The sequence below is a fragment of the Mesoplodon densirostris genome, chromosome X (genome assembly GCF_025265405.1).
Source record: "Mesoplodon densirostris isolate mMesDen1 chromosome X, mMesDen1 primary haplotype, whole genome shotgun sequence".
In the NCBI taxonomy this organism is placed as follows: Eukaryota; Metazoa; Chordata; class Mammalia; order Artiodactyla; family Ziphiidae; genus Mesoplodon; species Mesoplodon densirostris.
In genome coordinates, this window is record NC_082681.1 from 18,702,489 (window position 1) to 18,715,060 (window position 12,572).

The 12,572-nt window shown below is 41.6% G+C and overlaps 1 protein-coding gene across 1 annotated transcript in view; it reads right to left on the minus strand.

Annotated features, from left to right (window-relative positions):
* The window catches only part of ADGRG4 (adhesion G protein-coupled receptor G4), a 139,162-nt gene extending 128,524 nt beyond the window's left edge, over positions 1-10,638 (minus strand). The window contains 1 exon segment of the mRNA XM_060086393.1: positions 10,513-10,638. Within this exon segment, the coding sequence (XP_059942376.1) occupies positions 10,513-10,638 (126 nt within the window).
* Positions 10,639-12,572: the final 1,934 nt, after the last annotated feature.

Genomic DNA, 12,572 nt, shown 5'->3' on the forward strand with positions numbered 1-12,572 from the left:
TCTGCATCAATTAAGATGATCATATTTTTTTTCCCTTCAATCTATTAATGTAGTGTGTTACATTGGTAGATGAATTTTTATATGTTGAAACACCTTTGCATTCCTAATATAAATTCCACTTGGTCAGGGTAGATAATCCTCAATATGCTGCTGGAGTTAGTTTGCCAGTATATTGTTAAGAATTTTTGCATCTAGATCCATATGGGATATTGGTGTGTAGTTTTCTTTTCTCATGATATCTTTATCTGCCAGCTACCATTTTTTAACTCTCTAGCAGATTGATATAGCAAGAGAATGTGCCCCAGGTCTTTCTCTGGCGGAGCCGGAGGGAAAATAATACTCTTGCCATATTGCCACAATACTCACTCAAGATGTCATTCTATTTTGCTTTTTGCTAAATTCTAAAGCTGCTTTGCCTGAGGATGCCAAGTTTAAGCAATTTTAAAGCAGAATTGAATTCACTGAGCATAAAACAATGCCAGTTTTTCCCAGAATGCTCCTACTTTTGTATTATCTGATTTTCTGGGCAGTAGTATAACTGGAGTCTTGGCCCCTATTGCCAGTTTCCAGTGCTCAGCATAATGGTTGGCACGTAGTAGGTACTTTATTGCTATTTACTGAATATAATCATTGTGCCCTATATTAGGGTACTGAGTTGGAAGCTGACAGGTGAGCATATGGAGGGCTGTCCCTTGTGCAAAAGTATCAGTGCTGTGGGTGAAGCATCTGGCATAGGATGACAAATTCTGAACTACAGACTGAACTTGTGCCTTGCCCTCTGTTTTAGAGAACCTTTGGCAAAAGATCAGGAGATAGTTCCCTCTCCCTATCAGACCCCAAAAGTAACAAATACATCCATTTTAAAAGTCAGTGAGGTTGGGCTTCCCTGGTGGCGCAGTGGTTGAGAGTCCGCCTGCCGATGCAGGGGACACGGGTTCATGCCCCGGTCTGGGAAGATCCCACATGCCGCGGAGCGGCTGGGCCTGTGAGCCATGGCCGCTGAGCCTGTGCGTCCGGAGCCTGTGCTCCGCAAAGGGAGAGGCCACAGCAGTGAGAGGCCCGCATACCACACACACACAAAAAAAAGTCGGTGAGGCAAATCTGCAAAATTATTAGTGATTAGTAGTCCAAGGTCTGGCCAAAAGAAGACTTGTAAATTGTGTCAAGTGATGTCTCCTCAGTGAGCAGTTGAACGTACAGATAGAGAAGCTCTTTGAAGTTGCCAGATCAGCTCGGCTCATAAGCCTGAGTTTAAAAAGGCATCATTCTCCCCTCACACTTTAATACTGTACAGTCCAAACCCCTAGGACTCATGGACAGTGCTTTGAGACACTTTTTGACAAAAATGCCTCCATTTTCCACTCTGCGGTTTTCTTAAAATAGCTCAGTGTTTTCTAGTCACCGTAAAGAAGTGCTGATTTCTAAGCTATCACATTGGACTTTATTCTTCTACTCTGAAAAATCTTGACTTGTTTGAGTGTATATAATATATATAAAGGGAGCCTTAATGGATTTGTTTTCATAATTTAATATTTTTGTATTTGCTCTTGTATAATTGTTTTTAAAGGAAAGCATTACAGAATTGAGGGTGGAATTCTTAGAACCAAAGTTGTTCTTAATAAAAATCACCACATACTTGGACCATGAAAAAAAATAAAGGTCAGTGAGGGAATTCCCTGGGGGTTCAGTGGTTAGGACGCTTTCACTGCCATGGCCCGGGTTCAATCCCTGGTCAGGGAACTAAGATCCCACAAGCTGCGAGGCGTGGCCAATAAACAAACAAACAAACAAACAAACAAACAAAATAAAAGGCAGTGAATAAAACGTTTAGAACTCTAAGAGATAGATAATTTGCATGATTTTTTCAGTAAAGTCCCTTTATTTTCTGAAGACTGAATTAGTAATCATCAGATGTATTCTATACTTGTTTTCCTGTCCTCTCTTGGCAAAGATTCTCCTTGAAATGTGAAAGGTTAGGGGACTGAGATTCTAGGTGCACTGCCCTGCATCATCTTAGGAGGAGTGGACAAATGAGGTTTAACCCTGGTCAGGCACTGTGGGCATGATCTGGTCACTGTTTCTCCCCCATGAGGTGACCTGCTTTCCTCTACTTTATCCAAGAGTTCTGATCCATAGAACCTGACTGAGCATCAGAGTCTGAGTGTAATAGTTGCTAGGGTGCTGTAACAAAGTACCACAAACAACAGAAATGTATTTTCTCACAGCTCTGGAGGCTAGAAGTCTGAGGTCAAAGTGTCAGCAGGGTTGTTTCCTTCTGAGGACTCTGAGGGAAAAATCTGTTCCAGGCCTCTCTCCTAGCTTCTGGTGGTTTACTGACAGTATGTGGTGTTCTGTGGCTTCTGCTGCATCACCCCAATCTCTGCCTTTATCCTCACACGGCCTTCTCCTTGTGTGCTTGTCTGTGTCCAAATGTGCCCTTTGTATAAGGACCACCATCATATTGGATTAGGGGTCCACATTACTACAATGTGACTTCATCTTTCCTTGACTAATTACATTTGTAATGCCCCTATTTCCAAACACAATCACATTCTCAGGTGCTGAGTGTTAGGACTTCAACATATGAATTGTGGGAGGGAAACAATTCAACTCATAATACTGCATAAGGCTCAAGGCCCAGCTAACCACCTGGCAATAACTTCTATTCAAGGAGGGAGAGGGGGCAGGGCAGATTTGGGGGATGGGTCCCACCGGAGTCATTGGCTGTATCAGTCCTGTAGAGAATCTGCCCACTGTGAAGGTAAGCATTCTGCCAAGGGCGCACCATGCCTGCCTCAACTAGGAAATGTCATTACTCACTCATAAAAGGGCTCTTCTGGCTCTTAGTATCACAAATCCTTGCAAATGAATAGCCAGGAGCATTGAAAAACTTGGTAGACCAGGTGCTGGCAGACCCATGGCTATCTGAGTAGATACAGTAGATTCATGCTTGATACTGGGGAGCTTCATTACCCACATCACCACGGCCATCCTGTTGACAACCACAGAGGCCCAGGGGTACTGCCATCCATTGCCTATACTTCCCACTGGTCTTGTGAGTAAACAACTAATCTTTAGATAAACCCTTGTACATTGTTGGTGGGAATGAAAATTGGTGCAGTCACTATGGAAAACAGTATAGAGGTTCCTCAAAAAACTAAAAATAGAGTTACCATATGACCCAGAAATTCCATTCCCAAGTATATATCTGGAAAAAATGTGAACTCTAATTTAGAAAGATATATGCACCCAGTGATCAAAGCAGCACTATTTACAATAGCCAAGATGTGGAAGCAAACTGAGTGTCCATCAACAGATGAATGGATAAAGAAGATGTGATATCTATATCTATATCTATATAATGGAATAGTACGCAGCCATAAAAAAGAATGAAATTCTGCCATTTGCAGCAACGTGGATGGACCTAGAGAATATTATGCTTAGTGATATAAGTCAGACACTGAATACAGTATATCATTTATATGTGGACTCTAAAATGTAATGCAAATGTATATGCAAAACAGAAACAGGCTCACAGATATAGAAAATAAACTAGTGGTTACCAGTGGGGGAAGGAAGGGGGAGGGACAATAAGGGAGTAGGGGATTAAAAAGTACACACTATTATGTATGAAATAAGCTACAAGGATATATTGTATAGCACAAGGAATTCTAGCCATTATCTTGTAATAACTTTTAATGGAGTATAATCTGTAAAAATACTGAATCACTATGTTGTACACCTGAAACTAATATAATATTGTAAATCAATATACTTCAATAAAAATTAATTAATTCGTTAATAAAAACAGATGATATATTAAGCCTGGAACATTGTATATGGAAAAAATTTCCTACCATCAACGAATAACTTTGCCCTCTAAAAATGTAAAAAAAGACAAAACCAAAAAACCAGATCTGCCATATATAGAAGCATCCAACTTTGAGCCTCATTCCTCTCACCAGTCACCAGTTACAGAGTTTTCCAACATGTTCTCTCCTCCAGTACCTAGGTTGCTGACCATGCATATGGCCTGCCAAGAGTTCTTTTTGGAATGGGAGGCAAAGGAATTACCCTCACAAAGGTAATGAGATTGTTCCTTCAAAACTTGGGCCCAAGGCCCATGTCTCACCCAACAAAATGGATGCCCTTACTCATAAAGCCAGAAGTACCCTGGACCATTCATTTACTTGACACTGATGATCACTGAGGCCCAACTATGTGGCAGTGTTGGAGTGCAGTGATAGAGCGAACACGTGTCCACACCAGATCCCTGGCCTTCATCAGTTTAACATTCCAGAGAGAGAGAGGCAGTCACTCAACAAGGAAAGAGAATTACAAATTGTGAACAGTACTCGGAAGGAAATTAACAGGCTGATGAGCTAGATAATGCGAGGGGCAGGGATGAGGGGAACCGGAATGTCTACATTCAATCAGATAGTTAAGGAAGGCCTCTCTGAAGAAGAGTCATTTGGGACCTCCCTGGCAGTCCAGTGGTTAGAGGTCCATGCTTCCACTGCAGGGGGCACAGGTTTGATCCCTGGTTGGGGAACTAAGATCCTGCAAGTCAAGTAGCCAAAAAAATAAATAAATAAATACAAATTTTAAAAAATTTATGAAGAAGAGTCATTTTAGTTTAGTCCTAGGAGATGAAAAAGAGCCAGGGTTACAAAGATGTGAAGTAAGAGCGACCCAGACATGGGTAATAGTATGCGCAAAGGCCTTGAGGTGGGACTGTGCTTGCCATTCTCGAGGACTAGGAAGGAAGCTGGTGTGTCTGGAGTGAGAGAGAGGGAGAGGAAGCATAGTAGGAAATGAGGCCCAAGAGGCACTGAGACCAGATAGCGCAGTGCTTTTTAGGGCTAATTAAAGAGTTGGGATTGTATTCTAGTTGTGATGGAGACATATTGGCAAGTTTTGAGTAAAAGAGTGACATGATCTGACTTAATACATCAAAGGATTGCTCTGACTGCTGTGTTGAGAGCAGGCTATCGCAGAGCAAGAATAAAAGCAGGGAGCCCAGAGGCTATTTCTGTTTTATTCCTTCCCTCCACCCTCTCTTCCTCCCTCCCCCGCTCCACTCTGCAACTATTCAGTTCCTGACCTCAGTCTTCCTCCCTTCTTTCTGGCACTGCTCTCACCTTTAGACCTTACAACAGATTTGGTTTCTTCTTCTTGACCCTTGGTATTTCCTCCATGGGCATGGTTTTGCTCCACACTCTGGCCTCATCCAGCGACAGCATCTGAATCACCCTCTGCCCGATCTAGGCTTGGCCCTTGCCCTGTCTCCCACGATGACCCTCACAGTTGGGAGGCTGGTGACTCTTCTAGAGCCTGAAGGGGACTGAACCTTAGTCATACCATTTTTTTCAAGAACCAATTTTTGTTCCCGGAAGAAAATGATAACTTTCTCACCAACTGAAGGACAATGAGAACTGTTTAATAACCTAAAAGAACACTGCCTTGCATCATGAATTTGAAGGTTTAAAATCTGCACATCTATCATAATTTTCATTGACCAATGACATTCCTCACAAAACCCATTCTAACCTTCCAGTATCACACACTCTTCCACTTTTTCTTCCAAGACTACACTAAAGACTTCTAGATCGCTCTATTCCTAGATCCCTCTTATCCATGCCCCATGCCCTACCCACACACACACAAATCCACTTAGAGTTTGTGTCACATACACCACCACCGTACAGGTGTTCAGGGTTTTATCATTTCAAACTGCATTAATTTATTAAATCAGCAAATATGTACTGACAAGCTGTGTGTCAAGACCTGTGCTGGATGTTTTGGATAAAGAAATGGAGCAAACACAGTTTCTTGCCTTTGAGGAAATAGTCAGGGAAAAGAGAAATCAACATCCTAGCAGGTAGTCAAGGCCAGGCGACAGAGTTGCCACTGTGCCCCCTAGATCCCATTTCAAACTTTATGACAAGAAACATGGTTTCTCATCAGGCTCTGCACACAGTCAGTGCTTGTTGTTGATGGTGATGATGATTTGGTATTTTTCCAGATCAGCTCTCAAATCTGAGGGCCACTCAAATTAAACCCCACTTCTGTTTCATTAAGGAACTGTCCCTCATTGGCGTGTATGGCCTGTTAGCTAAAGACTGATGTGCTAAATGAGCAGTGTTACCAATTGAATTCACTTAACATGGACGAGATTGCAATCTTCCAGGACAACCTCGTTCTTACGTCTCCAAATTACCTGCTACTTCAGTTCAACTGTCTCCATCATCTATTTGCTGCAGAATAGAAACAAAGACAGAATCTATCTCCATTCTGATCACAGAGTTTAGGCAAGGGCTGGGCCTCCCAGAACAGATGCCTGTTCGTCACACCTCAACTTCCCTGTCTATATTCTATGATTGTTGCCATATATATATATATATATATATATATATATATATATATATATATATATATATATAGGAGACAGAAAGACGATATCATAATGCTCCAGGGAGCTTTAAATAAAGCATTATGCATAAGAGAAAACAGCCTAAAAGAAAACCCAAATCTTATGTTAGGTGTGTATCAGCCACCAAATGGCATGTCAGAGCTTCATTAAGATATGTCAAAAACAGCAGTAGTCCAAGCTACTGACTACTTGGGGCCAGTTCTCCATCAGTCACAGGGAATCCTGAGAGAGTGGATTCACTTGCTGAAGCTCCAGCTTGTCCTATAGCCATATGGACTGACAGGAAGCCATTGAGAGGCAGCCCAGCAATTTTTCAAATGGTTTATTTCGGTAACCTACTGTCCATGAGATATTGAAAGAGATAATAAGAATACATTTTCTTACCTGAGAGAAAGATAAAACTCAACATGAGAATGGTTCCATAAAGCCTCTGATATATGATGTGTTCTTTCATTGTCTAAACCTGCGTTCAAAAAGTCAGAAATATGCCCAGTTCAGTTTCAGAACAAACGATCCCCAAGTGCATGTGACTACACTTTTCCTTCGCCTCCCACACAAGACTTTTTCCTCATGCTCAAAGCCATGGCAGCAGCCACAGTATAGACCCTTGCCTGAGTTATGCAGCCTGGCTGCAACCTCACCGACTGATTTTTTTGCATATCCGTTTAACACATTTTATTGAGTGCCTACTATGTGACTGACACCGTGTTATACACTGGGAATACAGTGCTGGGAAGACAAGACAGAGACTCCTGCCCTCACGAGGCACTTAGTCCAGAGGGGAAGGCAGCCATTAAATGCATAATTACAAAATGTGATGTATTCAACATTAATGCACACAACTTCAACCCAACAACTTGCTGCTTTAATGATCCTAAACTTTTTGGAGGAAGCATTATGCAAGATCTTATTAACAAAAGTAACTCATCAAAGCATTGCTATTTTTTAAATCTTTTGTTGTTGTTGTTTTTTTGGGGGGGTTTTTTGTCCACGCTGCGCATCACGTGGGCCCGACCAGGGATCAAACCCATGCCCCCTGCAGTGGAAGCGCAGTGTCCCAACCACTGGATCACCAGGGAATTCCCAAATCATTGCTATTTTTAAAAAGCAGATCTGTTTAGAGAAACCTGACCACCTCATTACATTTATCCACCTTCTCTCCTTAAGTAATCGTAACTAAAGCTACTTATTTGGGAAACACACTGGAAGTCCCCCTTTCTCCAACCAAAATGGTATTAAAACTACAAATCCTATGGAAACATATTACAGAAGCTTGGCAGTAAGATGCTGATGGGCATTTTCTGATTTTAAATAAAATACACTTCTGAATGATTTACTACTGATTTAAACATTTCTTTTATAGGATAATGCAACATATTGTATTTCTTTCCACTTCTAAGCAGGGTTTGGAGTGAATAGACTCACTTTACATTTAAAGTAACAGAAGCCAATTAGGAAACCAAATGAGTCTTGGGCTTGCTATGAGCGCCAGCCATTAATAAAGCTCTTCATATTTACCAAGTGTTCTACTGCCATTCTCATTAGAATAATAAGGGAATTTGTATGACTTGGATGGATTTTCTAAACTATGAGCTTAGAAGTAAGGGGATGTCTAAATCTTTTATAACTTGCAAGATGAAAGGCAGCTTAAACTTCCAGTGCTGGAAGAGGAAGAGACTGCGAATCCGTAACTAGCTTTGAGACCGTATTGCTGTTCATTCATTTTCCTGGGCCTCAGTTTCCTTATCTGTAAAAATAGAGATAATAATCTGCCTATTTCCCAGAACTGCTATAAAAGAGGATCAAATCAGGTGATATTTCAAAGGCAATTTTCAAAGTATAAAGTGCTATAGAAATGGATATGATTGCTATCTATAAAATGGAATTTTCAGCAGCAAACAATCCAATTTATACCTTCCTTGAATTTCCTCTAAACTTTTATAACAATTTCACGGTATGTTTCAGAAACTTACCTCACACCCCATAAATAAATCATGGGACATTCTCACTATAGAATACTATGCAGTCATTAAAAGGAATAAGGTAAGTCTCTGTGTCTATCAGGCATGAAAAGGTGGGTTGGTAAGGGGGGCAGGGACTGAGGACTTTTCCTTTATATACCATACAATTCTGTACTGCTTGATCCTTTTATAATTATCATATGTTACCTATGTGATTTTAAAAATTGAAGGAAAGGAGAAAGAAAGGGAGGGAGACAGGAAGGGAGGGAAAACAGGAAGGAAGGGGACGAGAGAGATAGGAAGGAAGAATGGGAATGAAATCAGTTTCCTGTATGCCTCATACCATTCTGTATTGCCTGATTACTTTACAGTGAACCTGTATTACTCCCATAATTTTTTTAAAAATGAAGGAAAGAAAGAAAAGGGAAAGAGAGAAAGGGAGGGTAGAGATTAAGGACTTTCATGCCTCATACAGTTACATGCAATCTGGTTTTGTATGATGAATATCTGTTACTTTTATAATTAAAAGAAATTTAAAGGAAGGAAAAAAGAAAGAAAGAAGGAAGGAAGGAAGGAAGAGAGGAAGACACTTACCTGAGAACTAGACTCCCTTAGCCTCCCACCCCCGTGTCACTGTGGGGTCCAGAAAAAGAGTTTGCTTTTCCAATGACCAGATCTGGTCTCTGAATCCCTATGTTTGATGTGAAATGAAACAAGCAAAAACAAGCAGGAGCCTCATTATCTGCTGGCCATGCCTCAGTCACCTTCCTTTGTGGATCAGACCAGCCTCTCTGCTTTTAGCTTTATGGGGCTTGTTGGTCGGGCACATCCTCTTTTCGTGGCTGGTAGCACATCATGGGGCTGCTCTCCCGAGCATGAAATCAGCATGAGCAAAGTTCTCAGGTTATTACACACCCGCAATAACCCATTAATTTGAGGGCTCTTTCTCAGTTTTCACTAACGATTATATTCAGTTGCTAGTTGATTTTGGCTTTAATTAAATTAGATCTATTAAACAGGTACTTGCTCACTTAACTCAAGCTCATTTCACTTTATTGAGAAAGTGGGGAAGGGGCGTGGAGCAGAAAGCAGAGGCCAAGAAAGTACTAACTTGCTCACATCTCACACTGTCAGTATGGGGGAGCCAGCAGTTTACCATCACTGCAGATCCATCCTTCAAGTTGCCTTGAAAAGAAGTAGAATTACTGAGGGACTTCCCTGGTGGTTCAGTGGTTAGGACTCGGTGCTTTTACTTCCCAGGCCTGGGTTCAATCTCTGATCGAGGAACTAAGATCCTGCAAGCCGCTAGGTGTGGTCAAAAGAATAAAAAAGAAGTAGACTTACTGAATTGGTTTGTTGGTATCATTCTCAAGATGGAGGATGTAGTTTTTACCCCAGAATGTGTCATTACAGCCCTTTTGGGATGATGGAAATATCAAATCCCATCAACCATCCGGAGATGATTCCTGCCACCCTCTGCATTTCCAAGCTCAGGACCCTGAGGTCCACAGGGTAGAATGATTTGCTCAAGGTCATGGACCTTATGAGAGGCAGAGCAGGAACTAGAACCAAGGCTCCTGACTCCCAGACCAATGTATTTTCCTTTCCACCTCACACCTTAAATGGAAAATGTCAGCCTAAAAAGAGGCTGAGTCCCCAAAATAAAATAAAATAATAAAAGAAAATAAAAGAAAATAAAATAAGAGGTTGAGTCAGCCTATCATCTATAGGTACTCCATGGGGGGAGGGGGGGAGAAAGGGTGTATCAGAATCACCCATTACTCACCCCCAAGCCCAGAAACTGTGATCAACATGGTGGGTAAGAGCCCAGGCTTTGCAGAAGATAGACGAGTTTGAATCTCCATTGTGTGATTTAGGGCCAGTTCCCTAACATCTCTGGAGGCCCCAATGTCCTCGTTTGTAAAACGTGAATAATGGCACTCACCTCATATCGCTGTGAAGATTACTTGAGACGGTGGGTGTAAAGGGCTTAGGCCAGGGCCTGGCACGGGTGTCAGTGCCCCCTGCTCCTGCATAGAACTCCACCGCTTCCCCTTTTCACTAGGAACAAGGCTTAGCTTTTGAGGTCTGCTCCGCACATGGGACCATGCAGCTTACAAGAGGAATGGGGCAATTGCTAAGCGTCTTGGCGCCCCCTGGCGGTGGTTTATATTTCACACCATGCTTGCTCATTGGTCTGTCTCTCCCCGTCCCCCAGGAGCTCTGGAAGGCCTGGGGCTCCATGTTATACAGTGGTTCACACATTTCCTGGCACACAGAGAGCACTCAATCAAGATTTGATGAATGAATGACTACATCTTTCTCCCCTCCTAAGGACAGGAAAACACATCTCTCTTCTCGTGCCCCGAGAGTTAGCACAGTGTCTGGCACATAGTAGGTGCTTAACGAATATTTGCTGAATTGAAAAAGAATTTAGAGGAGAATATATTCATACATACTTGGATATGTTTAAAAAATTCTCTGAAAGGAGACCCTGGTGAGAATAACTGATTCTAGGAAAGGAGACTGGGAGGTCTTGGATGGGAAGGAAACTCACTATTCTCTGCATATACTTTTGTACTATTAGAATTGTAATCATCTGTATGTGTTGCTTTTTCAAAGAAAAACACTGGGTTGTTGTTAATCCAGTGTAGTGCAAATGAAATAATTGATGGGAAAACGAAATGTGCAAAAAAATGAAGAGGTCGGACCCCTTGGTGAAGAAAAAAATTCCACCTGAGGAGGAAGGGCTTCAATGGCTATCTTCCATTCTCAGGAAGGTTATAAGGAGAATGTTGACCATCTGTTCTCTGTATCTATAGAGTAATAGGAAATGGATTAAAATTGCAGTGGGAGATATGAGTCAAACATAAATAGGTCATTATTGACGATAGGGGTTGATAAACACCAGGAAAGGCTATCATGGGATGTTATGAGCCATCCATCCTGGAAACTTGAAGGTCTAGATAGCCATATAGCTCTGCTGATTGAAGTATCCTCCCATACAGAGTGCTGAGCTTGGTGAGACTTTGTCCCCGTTTCTGACAATACAACTGACCCTTAATCTGGTGAAGGTCCAGGCTGTCATTGTTCCCTCTTCTCTTTCCTGCTATGAGCATCCCACCAGACCAATGAGGAGTCTGATGATTTCCATACAACATGGCCCCCCAACCACAAGCACGCTACTGAATTCAGGGCCCAACCATAGAAACAGTGGAAGGGTTGGTGACTACCTAAGAGATTTTCAAGGACAATCTTGATTATATTTGATTTCTACCTCAAATACTACCATCCAACAAATTCCCTGCTGGTAGTGGTTTCTGTGCGTACCTTCATACTTTTGCTACATATGTAGGCATCCCTTGACAACATGTAATATTATTTTTAGAAAAATGCCAGCTTAGGAATTTGGGATAAAGTGTTCTTACATAAGCACAGTACAGTTATCAAAATTAGGAAACTTACCTTGATGTACTATTACCTCCTATTCAGTTCATATTCACATTTAGCCAACTGTCTCACTAATGTCCTTTATTGGTTTTCCCCTCTGATCCAGGGTCCAATGTAGGATGACACACTGCTTTTAGATGTCATTATTTTTTAGTCTTCTTTAATGTGGAAATATTCCTCAACCTGTCTTTGACTTTCATGACATTGATATTTTTGAAGTGTACCAGCAGCTGTTGTATAGAATGTCCCTCAAGTTGGGTTTGTCTAATCTTTCCTCATAGTTCAGGTTATATATTTTTGTCAGGAATAGCACAGAAATGATGTTGTGTCCTTTGCAGTGCATCACACAGGACACACATGATGTCATTTTGTCCCATTACTGAGAATGTTAACTGTGATCACTTGGTTAAGGTGATGTCTGACAGATTTCTCCATGGTAAAGTTATAATTTTTCCATTTGTAATTTGTAAGTGATCTGTGGGAAAATACTTAGAGTCTGTGTAAATATCCTATTCGTCCTTGTCTTAGTTCATTCAGGATGCTAGAACAAATTATCATAGCCTGGGTGACTTATAAACAAGAGACATTTATCTCTCACAGTTCTGGAGGCTGGGAAGTCCAAGATCAAGGCACCAGCAGATTTGGTATCTGGTGATGGCCCACCTCCAGGTTCACAAACAGATTTCTTCTTGCTGTGTCCTCACAGGGCAGAAGGAATGAGGGAGCTC